Raw genomic sequence first — 23,281 nt, 5'->3', positions numbered from 1 at the left:
ACCATGGATAGATGATCAATAGATTTATGCACTTGGAAATGAATGCACAGAACTGCATGTATTAAGCGCTTTATGAATTTATGTTTATAAATCATAATTATTGTGGTTACAGTTGTAAATTTATCTGTATTATCATTACGAAATTGTTGTATAAAAGTAATATTATCAATTTGTGGTTTTTGTCCGAAGGTTAAATTCATGGAAGCTGTGAGAGGCTGTAGAAATTGGGACCTTTAAAGCCAACCTCGGGAGCAACCTCTGCTTCCTCTTCCGTGTTTAGACTACATTGTTGGTCGGTAACCATGACAACTAGGAAGACTTGGGGGGGGGGGGAGATGGAGGATAGACCATATGACCGTGAGCACTTAATGAACAAGAGTTAGCTGTGGGGAGAGAGAAGGAAATTTATAATGCGTTGAGTGCATCAGGCTGGCTTACAGTTTGTGTCACTTAAATATGATCAAATACTGAGGTCACAGTAATCCCTGTTACAAGGATTCATATGAAATTAGGACACCTGACCCAAGAAGATCCACATGTCCTTCATTGTTTTGTTTTGCTTTCTTTTCATATCTTTTTTTTAAAACTCGAGATTATCTTTCATTTTCTTTCTCTGAGCAAGTTTTATTGCACTCTCCAGATACTGTAAGTTAACCATTTGATGTGCAGTCCATCATGGGTACAGATGACCGATAAATCAGCCTCTCGTTCGGTGGCCTCTTGTAAACTGTACTGTTGGCAATATGGTCAGCCCCTCACAACAGACTGAAATATATCTTCTACTCACTCTGCTGTGCTGTGCAGACTGTGTGATCTATCTGTGCACATGTGATTTCAGCGGTTTGAACGCAACTGCTGTGTCTTGTAGGCAGAGTTCGAAGGTCGTTACCCGATAAAGCACGCAAAATGTTGTATTTATAAGAGAAATTGTTCCTCAAGTGTATAAACATATTCATGCCAAGTTTTGTGATTTCTTATAACAGAAAAAGATAATTCTACCCCATTTCGTACTTGCTGTCATGAGGCAAGTAAGTCTGCACAGCAGAGTGAATGGAAGATATGCATCTGTGGTGTAAAGGGCCAACCGTATTACTGACAGTTCAGTTCGCCAGAGGCCAAAGAACAAGAGGCAGATATATCGGTGTAGGGTCCAGTGAAGAAGTTCTTTGCCATGAAATGAGTGTGCACGGAATGAACATTTGTTTGTGTGCTTGACTACAAATACATTTAGAACTGTACTTCTGCATGAAATTTGGGAATGATAACTTACTGTATGGGAATTGCATCCAGTTCCTGTTAACATACTATCATGACTATAAAAGAAAAAGAATGAAAGTAAGTTTCATGCTCTCAGTTGTATACAAGTAGGCATACATGTATATGTTGCATTTTGTGATATCACACTAGGCATGGTCTACAAACTGGTTGGTGGTTGGTCACAATGGTCATTCATGTGACTAATGCAGTGAGGATCGCAACTGTTATATTATTGGCAGCATTAACATCACATCTGGGCCCTGTTTTATCAAAAGATATGATTGATATTGTAAATTCCCTTACCACACAGGCTGCCGTAGACTTATGATAGAAATCAACTATATCATCAATTATAACTCTTCATAACACAGTGCCCAGGTGACATACAAAGTCTGTAATTCCAGAATTTGACCAGCTGCTGACAGGGCTAGAGTGTAATCATGTGCATTTGATATAGCAAGATTGCCTTGTCTATCATTGTAATACATAACACTCGACAGTCCCTTGCGAGATATACAATGTACCTTGTGACAATATTTGTTAACTTTCGGGGAATTTGTAACCTCTAATGGGGATGTCAAGTATTAACAAATATTGTAATACACTGCTAAACAGACAAAGATTTTGCATAAAATGTTGGATTTGGCTGTAACTAGATTTGATCAAAGAAGAGCTGCTAAATGGTTCATATTCTTCATCAGCTGTGGCCATATTGTACACTGTGTTTCACCATAAAGTATTTTAGATACACTCACATTTAAGCAAAATGGCCATGGTTAAATGGTATTAAACACATACATACAATTGAGGGGGTCGGTGCAATATAGTGCTAACCCACACAATAGTCATTTTGAGATAATCGCTGTTGAATGTTTGGAAAGTCCATACATTGTACATTAATAAAACATGAATGATTGCATTTTTTACCATCTTATTGGTTGAATTCAAATAATAATATTTTCACAGAGGTTAGAGTGAAGGATAAGGATTATGAGAATGCATGTAACTCAATTTTGACAAAAGTGTGGGTTACGTAGCACTATATTGCACCGACCCCCTCAATTGTATTTCTTACATGTGTTCTCTCTAAGAAAGTGGATTTTTCTGGTTGCACTTCACAGCATACCTTTCCCCCCCCCCCCTGTAATATGGTAATGAAAGTAGCATGATGAAAACAACAAAGTGAATGCTTTGAATACAATTCTATGTGTACTTTCCAATACAAAATGTGGTTTTTGTCAAACAATGCATTTGAAGTAGATTTCCTTTCTCTATCTCCAGTGATAGAAGAGACGCATCAGTCAATAAATCGCTCATTCAGTGGCTGTTAAAAATCAATCCGTGATTGTATTCTATACAGACAATCCGCAGCGGAAGGTGACCCTGCCCAAGGCACTCCATGACCTGGAGAAAGTGACCGTCCTTCCCAAGAAACAGGACCGATGGAACACCAATGAGGTAAGGAAGTCATAGCCCTAGAAATTTCGGTTACAGCTCGTTATTCCGAAGGTTCGTTATTCCGAATTTCATTTTCAGATTAATGAATCTCCGGAATAACGGCACACATGTTCGGATTAACAAACCCTTTTTCATTTTCGGATTAACGAACCTCTAGGTATAGGGAATTTGCGTGTTTCCGATTAACGAACCTTCGGAATAACGAACCTTCGGAATAGCGAACCTTCGGAATAACGAACAGCACCTGAAATTTCCTTGATCCTTCATAACCTTAGGGCCCCCCCCCAAGTTTAAAAAAAAAAAAGAAGAAGAAAAAAGGTTGAATCGGCGTAACAGGCCATATGAAAATAGGGATGGTAGGTTGATCTTTTTTTCTTTTCTTTTTTTTTTACCGCCGCACTTTTGCAGTGAAGCGAACAGTGTAGGACTCCATATGGTGAAGCAAAAATGAAACAACTTTAATAAGAAAACAACCCACTGTTCTAAGAAAAGAAATCATGCTACTACACATGCGGATTAAACAAGTGGATAAATCACAAAAAAGAAGAAGAAGAAGACTGTGCCGAAGCGATAGCGATTGCAGTATTGGTATCGAAATATTGTGCTATCATGATCGCGATAGCAAAGAATTTTTCTGGGAACTCTAGGGTCAGGGACATTTTTAGGGTCGGTCGCGTTACACCAATACTACCTTTTTTTTTCCTGGCCTTATGAATGAACGAGCAGCCTGCCCTAACACTAACAGTCTAGAAATGGTGGACAGGGAAACATCACCATTATGTTGGAATTCATGTTTCAAACTTCTCTAAATGACATGTCAGCCATGGAAATTTATCTGCAGTCTCGCTGTTAGGCTCCTTGGTAGCTCTCCCCAGATCAAGAGTTGAATACTCCGTGCATATTTTGGCTGCGTTTATACAATTCTCCCATGTTTAAAATGTGTTTCAATACCCACTTTCAAGATGCGTTTGCAATCGCCTTTCAGATCACGTTTATCAAGTTGTTGCGTTTGCCAACTCTGTCGTGAGCCAGTTGGGAGGCCTTGTCACTGCACAGCTCCATTGCGCAGTTTGACCCAAGGAGTAGAGATGTGTACGTGTAGTTAATAGTGGTTGCCATGGGCAGGTTTGATTTTATTATGATTTTAATTCACCACTGTGTGCATAAAATGCTATTCACACCATTGAACATAAAATCTTATGGACTAGAGATGACATGTGAGATTTATGACCCTAGAATACTTCAGATTTTCAGGACAATAATTCACATTAACTCACCATGAGTAGCAGCTTATACAGTACCAGAATAAAATTCTGCAAAACAGTTGTAATTACTATCATTGCAATTGTCATTGTTTTTGTTATTATTTTTATTAAATATTGTTGCTGTTGTTATGATGATGGTTCTTATCGTTAATATCATCAATACTCGTTACAAAATTTATTTTTGTCTCTTTTTAATCATAATTATCAACACGATTGTTGATAAAGATGCTATTGTCATTACAATTATGAGTAAAAGATTGGCTTAAATCTTGTTTTTGTCAAACATTCCTGCAATTCTTAGGTATTTATTTATTTCTTTCTTTTTTATCCAAGGACAAGAGATAATCATCTTATTTCAGAGTGCCAGACTGCTCTTTCCTCCCACCAAACTTTTGCAGATGATGTTTAGATTGATAATATTCGGAGATGTGAAGCACATTATTATTTCCATTTTTTTTTTTTACCGTATGGAGATGTCATCGCACGGTGTGGTACAGTCGTGACGGTAATTTGCAACAAAAAAAGTGAGATGGGGCTTGTATTGTGCTTGTGTGCCTATACTACTGGAGGCCTGGCGGCAAGAGAATGCAAGACGACGGGGGATAATGAGTAATGACATAAACACAGCGGCTGTAGATTACCCCAAAATTTGCTCTTCAGGAGGAGTTGATGAGATTCCTCTTGGACGGTTTTCGGGGAGTTAGAGCTGCATGCGAGTTCATGGAGTCTGCCATTATGACAGGCATCTATGCTGAAAGAAGATGCCAGTGGTATTTCATTGTAAATATCATTATTTTCGCTCCAAGCGGCTTAAAAGCATATTCGAGGGTTCTTGAATTCAAACTGCACAATCGCCTTAGAATTGCAAATTTACCAAAAACAATTTGTTTTGAGATTTTTATGTATGGAAATTAATGTACATTTACTATTTAGTACTGTGCAACATGCATACCAATGTACACATACCCACGCTTCAATTGCACAAATACACACATTTGACAGAACGTACACAAATGATCCATCACAGAAAGCTACTACATGTAGCATGTGTATACACATACAATGTTGTACCTGTAGTTACGATTTTATTGGCTGGCAAAATTCAGGATTCTACTCGTTCAAAATGTATAGATTTGGAAATTCTGAAGATATGTCCACTAGTTTTAGAATTTATGCTCGCCAAAAGTAGCACAAAATCCATGAATATCTCTGCATGTACGAACAGTATAATGGCTGTGATCGACTGATAAGTTTAATACGAGCAAGGTATAGTAGCTCACCTAAAGTTTACCTCGCTGCACTTATCTTTCTTGGGGTGGGGGGAGGGGGGATGATAAATCTTGTGTGGTCTGAAGACCTTCCGTATTTACTGTGAGTAATTCATTTGAGCTATGTAAAAAGTGAGAAATTATGCATTGTGGGATTCTTTTTGACAAAATGATGTAGGTAAGGTGTCTTGCTCTTGTTGTTGTTGTTGTTGTTGTTGCTATTCCTGGCAACCAAAGTTTGGATTGATTTGTTTTGTTGTTGTATTTTCAGCCAGAGTTATAAGGTAATCTTGAATAATGTGTATGGTCACCCGTCGTCAGGGAAAATGAAGCAAACTTCTATCATTGGTGGTTTATCTATAATACACGTTGAGCTATGCACTCTGGGCGCAGCGTAGTCTCTTGCTCACATTGCCTTAAATTCTCGTAACGACACTTATTTAATACAAAGCAACCAGCCTGTGTATATCATACCCAGCATTCCTTGTTAATGAGATCACTTGAAGAATCTGAGGGGACGGCACTTCTTGCACAACCGGGTTCGTTCATCAAAGCGTGCCGGACAGACGTCAGAATGTTAATATTTACCCGCTGGTGTCGAGACGGGGGAGCTGATGAAGATGAGTTGACGGCACGCGCGGCGTTGACGCTCGCGGGCTGGGGACCTCTTCACAGTGTACGCATGTTCCAGGAACAATTTGTCAGAGGGTGAAATGATTTCCTTGGAGACACAATCATCCAAACAAAGGAATGGAAGAAAATAGTTCTTTTTTCTCTCTCTCTCTTTTTCTTTGTTACCTTGAATATGCATTTTGGTCCAGTGCATTGCATGTGTTCTGTCTATCGTTGTGTTCAAATTTTTCAAAGTTGTGATGGAAAACGATAAATGTCATGGGGTGAAATGATTTCCTTGGAGACATGATGATTCTTGCAAAAGAGTTGAAAACAAAGTTTTCTTTTGCAACCCTGTTTTCAAACAAAGTGTACATGTATGGTCCAGTGCGTGCCCTTTCTGGTTTTGTGCCTAACATTTACAAAGTGGTGATGGAAAATGATAGCGTTCTGATTTTTTTTTTTTTTTTTTTAGATACACAAATATTATTCTTTCAGATTATGCTGTATGTTATAGATTTCCGAAAAAAAGTTTCACACTATTCTATAGCCATAGTCTTTGGAAAAGAATTTCTGCCTAATCTTAAAAAAACAAATAAATCATTGCCTCTCAGCATGGGTGTAATGCATTAGCATTATATTTGGTTTTAAATTTGTCTTTTTTTTTTTTTTGCATTTCTAGAAAAGATGCAAAGATCAGGTTTTCTCTACCTTCGTAAGTGGTCTGCATCTGATGTCCCCAAGTAGAAGGCTGTTTTTCAAGAAAATGCCTGGCCTTAAAGTGATAGGTTCCAATTATATTCTTTTAGATCTTGTGACAGCAGCCAGGTTTAATATGAATTGATTATTTGAATATCATAATATAAATGCTGTAAATTTCATTGCTGTGTGATGCAGTATAGTGGCCTCTGCTTAATTAATGGGCTACCACTTAAATGGTCACTCCTGATATTGTATTGGTCGGATTGTCCATAAACATCTTCAGTGAATTTAATAGTGCTTATTGTGACCTTTTCTGGTACATGTACTTCATGCTACATTGTGAATCAATGAAAATCTTCTATAGATGTGTAAACTGTACAAGTGTAATTCAATCAAGTGGAAAGTACTGTGCTTTAAGGCATCACTGATGATAGCACCCATCTGATGCTGTGTGTGCCAGCTAGTTAATCAGTTGTCAAATGAAAAACTTTGTCAAACTCATTTAGTAAATCTGCATAATGTGCACTCCACCAACCATATGCATCAGAACTTGATATGCATGCAGGATAGCATGCTACCGTCTGTGAGTAATAGATTAAAAGCACTTGCAGGGGGGCGTAGAATTTCTGCGAATTGTGAACTGTGTTTATTTTGATGTGAAAAGGAAATTAAACATTCCTTAATGGCAACTGATAAATTAGACACATATAAGAGATATTTATTGTACCAACGCAATTACAGTAGTTTGATTTAGGTACAATGTTCGTCGGTGCGAATTAGAAACGAGAGACACTTGACAAAAAAGTGATAAACATCATTGTATACGATATGCCATTGCTTATGGAAGAGATTTAAAAGTAGAACTAATGATAAATGGAACATCTTTTCAGGCAGAGGCATGTCTGTTACAAATGATGTCTTTTGTTTTTGTTTTTTACATTGAATCATTTGAAGGTATTCTCGCAACAACTACAGTAATAATCAATGGTAGATTAAGAGCCTTGGTGATACAATTTTCTTAGCATACCACAGAGGGAAGAACACCCCTAATGGTATCATATTGCTGCTTCGGTCCAGAATTAGATCTGTGATGAACTTGACCCAAAATTACTCCAGTAATCGGACGGCAACAATCAATGAGCGTGCACTCCGGCTTGACTACCAGAGCCAAGGAAACGAGCCGATGCGCAGCGTGCGGTCAGCCAAGGCTGACACGTGAGCTCACGGGGATTACTAATTGTGACCCACTCACGTTCAGCTTTTTGCCGGCCATGCGAACATTTCGTCATGCGACCTGGGGATTAATTGCTTGTGCTCATTGCATGTCGTCCCCCGAGCATATGGTGCATTGACTGCCCATGTCTGGGCACAGCCGTATGCATATTATGTACATTGTGTACACCTCATGAAGTAAAAAGTAATCAGCGTAATGTGATTTTAACACAAGGGCACATTTCAGCATTGCTGCAAATGAAAATGTCCATTGATCTTATATTGGCCCATCAATACTTTTATGTGAAAATGGAACAGTAATCAAACAGCTGCTTTCAACTGTGTGTGTGTGTGAGTGTGTGTGAGTGTGTGTGTGTGTGTGTGTGTGTGTGTATGTGTGTGTGTGGGTGTGTTTTTCAATTTGCTCTTTTATAGGGGTACCTTGTGCTGTAGTTTCTACAAGCATACATATTTGTTGTTTTTGTGTTGACATTTAGTATGTATTGACGTTGAATTATAGACTTGTTAATCTTATGATTAGAGGGGAACAGCAAGAGAGGGAAAAGAAGACAGAATGAAAAAAAAAATAAGAGAACTTGGATACAGAGAAGAAAGGGGTGGGCTGGGGAGCCCAACTTCTATTTGATTATCTACATTTACTTCCCCATTTTTGTCTGTTGTGATCATGAGTAGTTGACTCTTGTAGCTTTTTGTAAATTATCTACATTTACTCCACCACCTTTTATCTCTTTCGATTATGAATTATCAACTCTTGTAGCTTCTGCTGAATAATCTACATTTTCACCTCATTTTCTGTCTGTTTTGACCATGAATGATAAACTATTGGGCATACAGCATGTAGCTTTTGGTGAATTACATGTAGGTATGCACAGAATGATACGTCGTGTCCTAATTTCTTGTAACTTCAAGAATTCTAGTCTATTTACAGTATAAATGACGTGCAAAGATAGTGTCACTGCACATACCTTAATTCAGGTACAGGTATGTCATTGAAATAATCAACATTTGATTCTGAATTAACATACAATGTCATGAGGTAGTGTTCTTGAAACTTTATTATCATTTTCTGCTATTGAAGGTCTGGGTCAGATGGAGGATTCAGTTTTGAATTTGATTGCTCCCTGTTGAGTTGCTTCATGTTATTGCCTGGCCCTTTGATTGCCATTGGCGACTGGCTTGTATAGAAAGACAATGACATTTTGGGGATGATGGTCCCGTGAGAGTTAATCAGAAAATGAGCTGCTTGGAAGAATGGCTAGCGTGCATTAAAGGTACCCTCCTTAGGGCCCAATCATCAGGTGGTGTGCCCTGAATTTTGAGGGACTTCATTTGTTCTCTCCTATTTTTTATTTTTACCACCAGCAGAATGGTGTTCATTAGGATGCCACACGAAGGATGCCATGCAACAGTAGAGCGGGCTGCGAGATAGGCCCATGGGACGTACTGTTGCAATTTTAACACGAAGCTGCCAGGCCTACTTTCGGCCGTCAGTCTTATGACACAATGTACATGGGGGAGGGGGATGTGCGGAACTCTTTGCAATGGAATGGGTTGACGCTGTGACATTCACGACGTGCCGTAATGATTAAAACACCTTTCATCTCTCTGCCCATGTTCTCTGGTGAGCCGATCTGTTCATGTTGGTTCTCGTTCCATTGCTAATTATACCAGTGAATGCAGCCAGACACCGATTATATACAGAATACAGTCTTATCAGACAGATACACCGAGTACATGTATTTGGGACTCTTGAGACAATTTCACAAGTTATTATATTGATGGTCAATAACCATGGAGATAAAATGAGAAACAAACTTACTCCTTTTTAAGATGCAAAGATTGCAATTTCTCACCGTCGCAATGATGGTCAAGGCAGTGGTGTTGTGGGACCCACACGATGTTTATGTATTGTGATTTTATTCTATTTTCTTAATACTATCAGTCAACTTCTGAAAATTGTGAAAACGAAACTGCTTTGAAATGTTTTGTATTGATATTGCCTTTTTGGAGGTGTAGCATAATGCAATCACATGAGTAATGCAGCTAGGATTGACATCTTTATCTACATACAATTTTGTATTTCAAGCAGTGATGTCACATCAGATAATATAAGAATTTGACTGATTTTATCATTTATTTTTGGAAATCCTGCGAGAATGCATACTTTCCCATTTTTCGTAATTTTTGTAGAAGGATATGTGTACATAAAGCAAAGAATCCAATTCAAGATTCCTATTTCATTAAAGATAAAAGTTGATTCCATGTCTGAGTCTACTCATATTAGTGCAAAATCAATGAGGCAGGTTTATAGTAGAAGTTTCATGAGTATTGGATCTTAAGTAAGGACAATTTTTGTTTTTAATTGTAACCTATCTATTGACTTTCCCTTTCTACTCATTCTTGCCCCTTCAGACTTTTTCTGTCGTCTTTCATTCAATTTCAGCCCTTCAAATGCCCTGCATGTCCTTCCATTCCCTTCCCTGCCCCAATCACCCCTTTCCTTCTATATACAGTTGAACCTCTCGTATCCGGACAAGTCGGGACCGGGGCTCATCCGGATAAGGGATTTGGCCGGATACGGGAGACTCAATGCTTTATACATGTACATATACATACACATGTACTGATGTAGCCCATTGTAGTACCACATGTAGTAATGTGTATACTGCAACCTTTTCATTGTTACATTTGGGGATGTTTGGGGATGTTAAAATGTCTGAAGGTAAGCAATTTGGGAGGAAATTTGATGTAATGTATGTTAATCATGTTGGAAGTAATATGTAATTCTTGTGTGTTTGTGTAGGAGTTCTCAAGGAGTTGGGAATCCCCCTTTCCTCCCGTAATTATGTAAAAAAAATCACGGCGAGATTGCGTCCGCATAATAGAGAGATCCGGATAAAGGGAGGCCGGATAAGAGAGGTTCAACTGTATGTACATTCCCCTTTCCCTCTCCCTTCCTACAATTTTTGTATCTCTTTTGAACTCTATCCCTTTCCACCCCTTTCCCCACTTTCCTCTCTCTTCTTATTTTGTTTCTTTCTCTCCTATTAAAACTTTCCCATCATTTCCCCTTCATTTCTACCTCATTCTATCCCTGCAATCCTCTCTATCCCGTACACCCTATCTCCACCCCTTCTATGCCCCTTTCTGCCCCTGTCTAGCCCCCTTTTACCCTTTGCTTGCCCCTTTTCACCCCTGCTTGCCCCTCTTCCCACTCCTCCTTTATCTCTCTCCTACCGCCCTTTTCTTACCCTTCCAACCCTTTCTTGCCCTTCCCAGACATCCTCCACTTTTTCCCAAAATAGCAAGCTATTTCGAGGGTAGGGGGAACCCTTCTTGGAGGCTCTGTTCCAAATTGTGCACATGTACAGTACATCGCAATTATATCCACAGCCAGGAAAGTGTATGTACAGCATGTGTGTGTGTGTGCGGGTGTGCAAGAATGCTGATAGAAACAAATTGGGCTGTAATTACCCTGTTAATGACAGTGTCGGTGTTGCTGGCCATCAGAGAGTTGCCAACAGCCCAGGCCCAAGCCATCAGGGCCGCCGTCTGCTCCCGTGCATGAGTTCAAGATGCCAAGTCACAGACGTAATAGCACTCAATATTAGGTGTTGAAGAATTTTGAAGACATCTGCGTGAGAGACAACACGTCGGAACATGTATTAAAGGGAATTGAAGAACTAAAACATTGTAATCGCGCAGCAGAACAGTATGCATTAAATGCTATTGAACAAGTAAGACTTTGCAGCGAAAACAAGAATCCAAACAAAATCACTATTGTACAAAAGGCATGACCATATGAATTTCACCGGTTATAATCACACGTTTTTCATGGGCATATCCAGATGGTATCTTTCTTCTTTGGAATACCGCCTTGAAGTGTCTATCTAGGAAGAAATGAAAAAAAAAAGAAAGATAGATTCGTCATATGCATTCATTTTTTTTCCTATTTAAAGGTGAAGCTTCTATAAACATATAGGATTCAGCACATGCTGAATAATTAGTAGAACACTTTTATTCAGTTTGAGAAAATCTGAACTGCCTGGTCAGAAGTTTGGGAAGTTTTACATTTTTGGTTCAAATTCCACATGCTGCGTTTGGATCTTCAATTTGTAATGTTACAGTAGTATAGCGGTATAAAGAGACTGAAAAAACAACAACAACTTCACAATGTTGTAATCGTGTCTTAATTTTTAAACAAGAACAAACCAAAGCACATGCTAACATATGCCAGGTCCATGTTCCTATTCTGGACACATTGCAGGGGTGTACAAATACCAACAGTGAACAAGTTATAGTATATGTACAACAAAATATGGTGATTGGCAAAACTATAAGACAAAAATCTAATTAATCGCCATATATTTTTTCAATATACATATTACATAAACAGTGTAATTGTCTAAGTATCAATCCAACTGTACTAATTTTTATGTTTACCCAGGATACATATTAGATAATCTTTGATGTTTAAGTGTCTATAGAACCAATAAATCATCACAATATTTGTCCAGGATACAAACTGTACTTTCTAATTGTCAGGTGCTGCTCCAATTACTCGTTATAATTGTCTGGGATACAAATTGCATTTCCAAGTATTTAAAGGGGGTGGCTAGTAACCGATCAGTGGGAATCAGTGGGAATGCTGAGGGATGATTGTTCCAATCCTTGTGGGATTCATTTAAGAGTACATTATATATCTACTGTTGTGCGAAAATTATTTGCTTCAGAACGGTCTCATATTCAAGTAATGTGCAGATTAATGCCCCGTCACTGACCAGGCACGCTAACCTGGAAACATTAAACTGCACATTACTTGAATATGAGACCATTCTGGAGCAAATAATTTTCACACAACAATAGATATATAATGTACTCTTAAATGAATCCCACAGGGATTGGAACAATCATCCTCAGGCATTCCCACTGATTCCCACTGATCAGTTAATAGCCATCCCCTTTAAGTGCCAATCTAACTAGTATTTAATATATTTGTCCAGGATATGTATTACTTCATTTTTAAGTATTTAAATGTCAAACCAATTAATCATTATAATTGACCAGAATATTAAATTTTCTAAGTGTCAAAGGTCAATCCAGTAAATCATTATTTTTCTCCAGGATACATAATTATTACATTACTAGGTATCTTACATTCTTACATATTACATTTCTAAGTTGTTAACGCCCCCAATTCTGTTCTATTCTTGCATAGAATATTATGAAGGATGACACTTGCATGATTACTACTAATGTTTTTATTTCTTTATTATGAAAACTACACTTTTTTTAACCTGTTACTGAGACAAGTTTGCACAAATATTGTTCCACCTGTCTTCTGTAGGAGCTAGGTCATGTGCCCTGTCAATGTCCTAGAAAAATTTATCTTTGAAACTGCAATGGCATTTCAGTTTGAGACATGTGAGGCCATGGGGTGAGCTCCAGCATTCTGCCACAAAAGTTCAAGCAGCCTGGGGCTTGTATTGAGTTCATATAACATTATTGGCTGTTCCTATGAAGCAGTCTGTCCTTGTTCTTCTATCCAATGGAATTTTGTAGTTTGAAACACCAAAATGAGTTTGTAAATATTACACAGAAGACCAGTTGAAGATTAACTTGACCCTGCCACTACTATTCCCTTGAGAACAATCAAGCAATGCTTGTCTGATATACTGATTTTGAATACTTTTCATTTTGTTTGAACCAGTACGTGCCTAGTGAGGGCATAGACCTCTCTCTGTCGAGGCAACTCATTTCCCCCCAAATGTCATGCAACTACATTGTATAGTAGCAAATTTTTTTGCAAACCTAATAAATTCAACTGTTCCAGTTTTATACTCAAACCATATTATTTCCAATATCAAAATCAGAGTTGTGGTACTGTAGAACTTGTTATGATGTTGCTCTATTTTTATTCATTTTTTGTCAAACCAAGAACTCTGGGCATTCTTGGAGGAGGTACATTAGCCATATTTACCCAATCACGCTATCATTGAGAATGTGGGCAAGTTAGCTCCTCACTACGAGTTGCGTTCACACAGTGCTTATCATCATTGATCTGAATCTTAATTAACTATCAGCAACACGCTGCACTCGATGAAATAATCTGTGAGTGCAATGTATTGCATGTAATGACCCCCATTTCAGGCATGCCTATCTTCTGTGGGTGGGTGTTAATTTACGGCAAGTAATTCAACGGCTCACAGGGGTCAGGCCTAACAGCAAACTTGTTGTAAAATGCATGCACATGGGCCAGCAAACTATGATGCTTTGCAAGTGGTTGTCCTTATTTTTAATATGTGCGCATTCAATAAACTATAGCACTCTTTGTGAGTAGGATTGTCAAGCTATTAAAGTGAAAACTAAGTTTCGGTAAGTGCTTGAGAATCCGTCTAGCACCATTTCATTTTTTCTTGCAATATATCGAAAGAGTCCACTAAGTAACTTACCTGGCTGATGCGGTTTGCCGGAATGATGAGTCGGTTTGGAGTATTTTGAGAAAAATAATAATAGTAGGAAAACCGACTTTTATTCCAGAAGGCTCCAGACTAACTCGATCTCGGGAAAAATTCGACCCTACTTCAGACAATTCACACGAAGTTCAGGATCGCCACATTCTACTGGCCACTGCATAATACCAAATGAGGCCTAACTGAATGGACAGGAAAGTGCGTGCTAACATAATCCTGTACAAAACAAAACAAAAATGACAGCGCGCGGTCCTCAGTTGCTGAGACGCGCGGTCTTTGGAGTTTTTGTTGTTGTTTATCAAGCTTTTTGATTGTTTTAGAGGTGCTTGATCGGCGCACACTAATTCTGCATGCGCGCAAAAGAGGTTTTTGATGCGCGCGTTGTAACAACTCGGACCATTACTGCGAGTAGCCAGAACACGAAGCGCTAATTTATACAGGCCGCTCCCATAGGACAACACTGTACAATCAGAGGGACAACCTTTAAAACTCATCCCGCCGTCAAAGCGAAGCCGAGTTATCCCCGAATCCGAGTTTAGCCTGACCCCGTTCGGGTAAGTGCTGAGACTGAACTTTTTTGGTTAATATTTCGCATTTTCGTCGTTACCCATCGAATATCTTGTAATAACATCGTTATCCTGCAAATTTCCTAAGCATACGTTCACATTTGGGAGCGAAATTAGACAACTTTTGCAGGCGTACCAGAACTTAGTTTGGGCTTTAACCGTTAAGATACATTTTAGTTTAATGCCAGTTCCATTAACCCGGACCTACAACTGTATTCCAACCTTCCCTGCAATTTTTATTTTTCTAAATGTACTCACAACTTTTTTCAAAATTGCGAACAACCAATGCTCATATGGGCTTGTAAACAAACAGAGGCACCAACACCAGCATAATAGAAGAAAAAAGAAGTAAACCCTTTTGGTGTCGATAATGATTGAGATTATGACCAGGCGTATAATCACACCTGACTGTTTTAACACACACACACACACACACACACACTGTTTTTTAACCAGTCTTGATCACTTGATCTTGCCTAGTCTGGATATTGTATCATACCAATTACAACGAGTTGTACTGTTTAGAAGGTTTTATTATCAAAACTGTGTGTGAGTCAATGCCAAAATATTGCCTCCTGCAGCACAAAATGCAAAGTTTTTCATCTCTTTAGATGGGGAGTCTGTAATTTTGCTTTATTTCCTTTTTTAAAAAAAAAGAAAGAGGTAATCAGCATTTCTCATTCATTTCCTGTGTAGTTCTCAATCACAGAGTCAACCGCTTGTGAAATTGTCTCTGAGTCCCGATTCGCAAAGTACTTTGATGGCAAAATCTGCGGTTCACATGGTAAACTGTTGCAATTGGTTGTGGTGGGAGAAGGAATTACTTCTAACTGACTTCCCATAGGTGGCAAATTGAAATGGCGTAATCACTTCACCCCTTTTGTTCATCATGTGTTGACATTTGTATCAAGTGTCAATTTAGAATTGTGGCTGCATAATTGTGGTCGAGTAGAACTTTGTTTCAGTGGAAAATTGTCTTTTATTTGAGTACAACTTCATGACTCTGTTTACCCTGGTATTTCCTCTTTTCATGGTAAACTGATTTGAGCTGCATTGGTCAACTTAACCTAGTTACAGATTGCTTTATAATTACATGGGCCAAACTTACAATTTTTTTTCAGAACCAAAATGACTCTTTTCATAGTATGGAGCTCTGAATACTTGCACTGGTAATCAGCCCAAATTCCACCAGGCTTACAAATACTGTACTCGATGATGAGTCCATGAAAGCAAAAATGACACCAACAAAAATCTGCCCTGTGTGTGAGGCGAGAAAAATAATACACACCCGGGATGACCCTGTTGTCAGTAATGCTCTCTCGCGGGGAGGCTGCTCCCCCCGCATTGCATGCTGATCTGTCATCGCAGGAACTCGCGGCGGATCAGACACGGAACCTGACGGGAGAGAAGTGACAGGCGCACAAATTTGACTCGCTGGCTCTCTCTCTCCCGCCAATCGCTCAAATGGACCCGCTCTGCAATCAGAGTGTAGACTGACCTGCCATCTCAATTCGATGCTCCTCTGTCACCGGGAACAGTCTTGAAGATGTTTTAAAGGGAAACTTCATCCTGCTAACATTATGTTGCTTCGTATGAAAACGGGAAAATCAGAGACAAAGATCAAAGAAAATTTGGGGGGAAAAAAATTGGATGCAGAAACAAGAGTTATGTGTTGCTTGAATGCTTGCGTTGCTTGAAGCTTCGTAACAAGAGTTATGGAGTGTTCAAGTTTAGAGAACCAGGCAAATTGGCAGCTCTGTGCAACATAGGTGTTGAGCAGTTTTCCATCTGGTTTATATACAAAAAGTCACCAATTTTCATTTTTCTCCCAAGAAATATTTTCTTCCAAGAATGATTTTTCTCCAGACCTATTGTTGGTATATGATTTAAAGAATAATACTGTATGTTTTTGCATGTCCTCAGCATTTAAGTTCTGTCTCCCCAAATGTTTGAGAAAAATCAAGATGAGTGAAATTTTGTGTCCAAAACAAATGGAGAGCTGCTCAATGTTTATGTCACATGGTTGCCAATTTGCCTTAACACTCTCTATCAAAACTTTAACAGTTTATACCTTTTTCTGTGTGTCTGATTTTTATACTCCATTATTTCCATGATCTACTTCTCTGATTTTTCTGTTTTCATACAAAGTAACATTGTATCAGGATGGAATTTTCATTTGAAGCTAGGTATAAGCTGATTTTTTTTTTCTTTTAAAGGTGGTAGCACTTTCTTGCAAGCCTTTTTCTGGGGGGGGGGGGGGGGGAGGAGGGGAAGAACTCTGCTGCGTTACCGAAATGACGTTATTATATCTAGAACAGTGTAGTTGAAGAAACGCATCAGTGAAACTTTCATGTACATTTGGCTATTTGAAACAGACAGAAAGTTATGTCATTTGAAAGTGTCATATCAGTGACATAGTTATTTTTTCTCAAAACACTGATGTCCATCGCAACCATATGTATGCAGATTACATAAGGTTATAATGTTTTTGCCTCAAAATATCCCAATATTTTGTCTGTGAATACATTGAAAAATTACTTTTGTTGGCATTTGAGCAATCACAACCCCCTTCCATTTGAAAGTCAGCCTTTGGCAAACTTGTTTTATTCAATGCTGCTGGATTCATGTCTTAAAGAAAAGTTTGTGAAGATTCGTCTGGAAGCAAATTAGAAACTTGTTATGCCTTGATGTCATCAATTCATCTTATTTTCATTTTTGTGTAAATATGACCAGTATCATTATCCTGATAAACCATATGAAACCACACAAAAATTCAACGTCTTATCTATTTTTTGTGTGATTTGATTGAAGTTGTTGGTACTTACTTGTTATTTTTTTTTTCTAGTTGTGTACATCAAATAAACATGAGAGTTGGATAATTTTGTGTTCTTTCTTTTTCTTTTCTTTTCTTTCTTTTAAATCAATTCCTGTGTAGTCTGTTATCCATGTGAGTGCATATAAGACATGAGTGAATTTATTCAGGTCACATGCCTCCAAGATTGTCAATGAGAAAAAAAAAATGTGAATGAAAATTCCTGCAGATTTTGTGCGTGTGCATTACATCATCTTGCCGTATTTTCTTGTATGCGAGAACATGACTTTGTATCGATCTGAGGAATCGCTGGAGAAATTGCTTGCATTCTGCCATACTTCTGGATCTTTTCATTGAGTGGAGCTCATTGCTACCCCCCCCCCCCCCTGCCAAAAAAAGAAAAGAAAAAAGAAAGAAACTAGAGATTTAGAACTGATGATAAGTACCATATGAATGAGCTCATATTCAAGGAGCCATTTAACCTTTCATAGATGGTAGCTCTCATCAGAGGCGGCTGTCTTCGATGGTAAAAGTTTGCACGTGGACATACCTTTCGTCATTACCACTGGCGACACTACTTCAGAGGATGTCAGTAGTGTACATGGAAGCACCGGCCCTCGGGAGTTTAATTGGCAATGCTGTCCATGATACTCTGTTGACAGTATTGGGTTATTGTGATTTAAATGAACAGCCTCATCAATTTAGCTGTCAAATCATTGCCTTCATGAGCATAATGTGACATTTATGGAAGAAAAATGAACCCTCTATTGTGTTTCTTCCCAGCCAAAATTGACAACGCCCACTTCAATTTTTTTTTTCTAGTCCCTGTTATGCCTTAAAGGTCGCATATTACAGAGTTACCTGGACTGTGCACTTTGTGTCTTATTTTGCAGTAATGGTTTATTGTGGGAGCTTTGTTACGCTCTGTTCTCTGGCTTAAGCATGCCTTGACTGGGTTTGTTTGTTTTCACAATGCCTGAATGATGTTGGTAATATGATTAACTTTGAGAGAATCTGTCAAACATGTTTCCCAAGAGTTTGATAATGTTTGGATATCTAAACATTCAAAGTTAAAAAGCTGGTGAGAGGTATAGGATGCCTCAATCACTATCATTGACATCATCAGATTGAAAGGAAAGTACAGTTGAGCTTTTGTCTTTTAAATGAATATTTTTCTTGCTGCAATATTTTGATCGTTGAAATATTTTTCATGTAGCTTTCTTTACTAATTTATCCATTCCGTCTCAGCATGTTGCCTCTTTTTTTTTTTTCATGTCATTTTGAAGATAGATTAAAAGCCTTGCAAGAAAATGTTACTGTTTCCCTCAACAGTGAGCAGCCTACACAGGGACCTGATTTAAAAGCACAAAGAAAGAGAGAGAGAACAAAATATATATAAATTCTCTACCAGTTTAATCCTTTTAACCTTTTCTATGCCAGGGACTGAGGACAGTGTGTACAATTGTATGGGATTTCTGTATCAATCAGCACCCAAAAGCACACAAAGGATTAATACTGCTTGTACTACATTGAGAGAGGTACAGTGTAGGTAGTGGTGTTGCCCAGAGTGATACACACATGAAAGATTGTAGAGCTTGTAATGGGTGTTAGTAAATTATGCATGCAGTCCTTACACAGGTCAGATAATTGATGAGGCTTTTTGATAGAACTTGCACAGATTACACGTGTAGTCTGTGCATATTGTGCCCTCTGTTTCTTTGTGTTCATATGATATCTGTCTAACATAAAAAAGTATGAATTCATCCAACTTCAATCTCAGTTTGTAGGGCATCATTTGTTTGGAATTGTAGGAAAGATGTAAAGTCATTTGTTTTTGTTGGACATTTTAGAGCTGTGCAACTCAGAATATCAAAAATGAATCAACCTTGTACGCTCATTTACCATACACAATCTGTCATATAGTTTTTGATACAATGATAGTATTCTCAAGTTTGAGAGGAATTAGTACAAGAATTTGCCTCCAAAATATCAGAAAGCAATGGAAACTGTGCTATGCTGTTGTTGAGGTATATTTGTAGAGCTGTGTGCTATTATATACATGTTAGTAAATCATAATCAATGACATCAATTTTGTTTTGAAATTACCACCAATTTGTATCTCTGTCCTGCCCTGGATCGTGGTATGTGTGAAGTTTTGTTTTATTTTCATTTAGAAAATGAACATTGTTGCTGTTGTTGTTTAATAGCCCAGTCCCAAGTAATGCTCCAGTGGAGCTTGAAGCGGTTCCGGGTTGAAGTAGATGAGCTGCGACCAAGGACACGTGGCAGATGCTTTGAAACATTGATGAGATAGCAAATCAAGCTTCAGCAAGAGAATCGGCGCCCAGTTGTTGCATGGATACTGTACATCATAGCCTAGGCTTGCTTCTCTGGGTGTGCTTAATTGTATTTTTGTGTAAAATTCTCTTTAATCATTTGTTTGTTTAACGCGTTTAACTTTTCTCGCATGATAAAAGAGCACTTGATCTGCCTGTTTCAGAGAGCTGCAGGGGGAATGATATTACCCTTAACAGACATCAGTAACAAGTGGAGGGAATGTGTACTTTAAAAAAAAATTGTGGAATTTTCTTTGTATTTTCTTTATATCATTCTATGCATGTGACATCACAAACTGTAGTACAAATAGTCCTCTCATCCAGCTATGGTGGCACTTAAACTTCAAAAATTAATAACTTCTGAATGGATTGTCTAATATTCCTCAAACTGTCAGAGATGGTTTCTACTAATTTTGCTGTATGCACTCAATTCACACACGTATTAAGTAAGGTGAACTTGTCCTGTAAGTGGCTGCCCTGTGCAATTCGAGCTTGATGTATCATGGGAGTCTTGTAGAAATCCATTGTCCCTATTTATGGACTTCACAACGTAGCTCTCGATAGCCTGATGGAAGGGGTCGCATTCTAGGTTGAGTTATTGGTTGCATCAAATTGATGAGAACTAGGCTGGTTCATTGTGATGTCACACATACATCATAATGATTGACAGATTAATATTAATTGAAAATTGTTGTTGCTTGTTGTCTTGAAAGCAATGTCATTTCACATCGTCAATCTTCAAATGGGAGTCCTTTCTTTTTGTTTAACAACAATCATTCAGAGAGTGGAGGGATCATTGCTGAGATGCTCCTATGCAGTGGGTCTTCATCTGTTTCCATGGCAACAAGCATCTGATCCGCTGTAGATGTGAACGTAGTGGTATTGTCTGACTTTTTTCAGGGTAGCTCAATACAAAGGCAGTATACCGTCTAGTCAAAATTGTACCTCAAGTTTATCGAGTGCTTGATATATGTAGAGAAAGTCAGTCCTTTCTGTACCTTTGTTGATGCTCTGAAAAAGCAGTTTGAAGTGGTAAGGTTGTGAAAACATGCTACAATTAATGTGATGACAGGGTATCAAACATTAACTTTTAGCACACTATGTTTGCTGATTGACATGTCCACTAGAACGCTTCATGCTCCGATTGGCGCTGATGTATGGAAACTAAGTTCCAATGAATAGGGATTACCTAATCCCCTTCTAATCCCTATTACATCACCATGGCCTTCCTGTTAGACTCTAGAGGGAACATCAATACACCTGAATGAGCTTGCTAGCTTACATGTACAATTAGGTCTAGATTGGAGGGATTAACTGAAGGCTGATTGAGAAAGCTTGGCAAGTTATAGCCAAGTACCTGGGCACATAGTACAGAGTTCAAATTACATGGTTGCCAGCTTAACCCATTAAGGACGGACTGATTTGGCTATAACACGCATTTCCCATAGAGACCTGCTTGAGTACTCTCAGACTTGTCTTGTTTCTGTTAAAGAACAACAAAATACAAAAAGGAAGGAGGCAGAATCCCAAGTTATTAGTTGACATCACTGTTTCTGTTGATATTTTCTATTCTTACGGAAAGCCTCCTCACCACCTTGATAGCAAGACAACAACAACAGCAGCAACAACAAAAATGATAGCAGAATACTAGAAAAATGGAAAAGAAGAACAGAAATTAGAGACTTATCCAAATTCTGGTGATTGAATGAACAACCCTTGCTAGCCCATATGACATTTTTTTTTTTTTTAAAGTGAAGTATGCTCCCCAAGCTTGTTAGAGGGACAACATCACAGCCCCACATATTGTTGATGAGTAGATGCATTATGTACATTGTGAAAGAAAGTGGGGAGGGAGGGGGTTGGCTATCTCATGAATTAACATTACTTTGCCACAGGTATAATACAGAGAAGGTTTGCCTGTACTTTGTGCCCGAGGGGGCAGAGAAATTCCTGGTAGTCATGAACTATAGAAGAGTTCCTCCATGTCCTGGCGGCAGCTGGAATATGCATTAGATCGAGGTGATGCGGTCTCATAGAGTTGTGGTTGCATCATGATTGAAATGGAAATTGTTTTTCCCCCTCCCCCCTCTCCAAATGAGGAGGCTCCTACACGGATGGTCGCCGTGCTTTGGACTGCATGAAGCGGAGCACCGAACGAGATCTTGTTGAGCTGCGGCAGTCCAGTATTTCCCAGTCTAACCGGGGGACCCCGATGACAGGCTTGGATTCAAGTCTGGAGGAGCAGAATTCCTGATCGGTAGAACGGGGCATAACATTGTTTGTTCATCAGCTTGGCACAGTTTCATCCCATCAAGAATAATCTCTCTTAGATGTGAAATTTGTCTGTAAATGTCAGTATGAAGGGTGGAGATTGTAGTAACGGAAAGACATCGCTAGGCATTAGGAATGGGGATTTCAAAGTTTTGAAAGTGGAATAATAGGGATGTGGATTTTTTTCATCAATTTAATAGTCTGTGTACTTATTGCAGCTTGATGATAGTTATCTGATCGGCAGTCAGAAAATATGTCTGGACATGATGAAGAAAAAACAAATAGTCCACCACTGCCCAAGAATGTCAGTAGAAGGTGGAGATTGGTAACTTGTTGAGATAAGACACAGAGTTTGTTTGCCTTGAATTTGAATGAGAGCATGTTGCTCTGCATATTTGCATATTTGGACCTTGTCTCTTGTCATAATCAATTAATGGGGGGGGGGGGGTCCTTTATGCTCTGCAGACATGGAAGATGAAGACTGCTGTTTCTGTCGCTGCATGTATGCTTTGTGTGAGTGTGAAAGTGGTGGGTGGCCGCGCAGCGAGCGAACCACAAGCTTAAGATTGTCTCGTTCACATACAGGTGCAATAACAGACTCATGCGTGATGTTGCATTCCAATGACAGTGCCTCAGGCAAGCCTCCATTTCCTTTCTCTCTCTCTCTCCTATTCCGCTGCTTGTTTGTGAAAACTTGCCTACGATGATTATATACGCAGACATGGAATGGGCTTAAATGAAAGGAAGGCTGTTCTGTTGATATGCCCGTTCCCCCACCCAATTGTTTTTCTCTTTTATTCATGCTGCGATCTTCATTTGTCACGCAATAAATTACCTGAGCTGAAAGGCTGTAGACAACAGGTCTTTCACTGTCTTGCATGAAAGGCTGCTTTTTTCTGAGATGTTTCTCCCCCCCCCCCCCCCAGAATCTTCCTGTCATTATTGTCATGGCAAACTTTTATCATTGATAATTGCATCCGGACCCAGACACGACACAATATCAAAAGTGGTGATCTGTTTTTAGAGGC

At 38.8% G+C, this 23,281-nt stretch overlaps 1 protein-coding gene across 1 annotated transcript in view; it reads left to right on the top strand.

Moving 5' to 3' along the window:
• LOC139744127 (calmodulin-binding transcription activator 1-like) overlaps nt 1-23,281 on the top strand; it is a 116,958-nt gene that overhangs the window by 6,622 nt on the left and 87,055 nt on the right. The window contains exon 2 of the mRNA XM_071654583.1: nt 2,618-2,715. Coding sequence (XP_071510684.1) covers nt 2,618-2,715 — 98 coding nt within the window. The remainder of the gene's footprint in view (nt 1-2,617; nt 2,716-23,281) is intronic.

The sequence above is a fragment of the Diadema antillarum genome, unplaced genomic scaffold, assembly GCF_040938485.1.
Source record: "Diadema antillarum isolate AM-2024a unplaced genomic scaffold, OU_Dant_1.0 seq00001138_RagTag, whole genome shotgun sequence".
In the NCBI taxonomy this organism is placed as follows: domain Eukaryota; kingdom Metazoa; phylum Echinodermata; class Echinoidea; order Diadematoida; family Diadematidae; genus Diadema; species Diadema antillarum.
The sequence above is the reverse complement of the archived record's forward strand: the minus strand, read 5'-3'. Positions and strand labels throughout refer to the sequence as shown.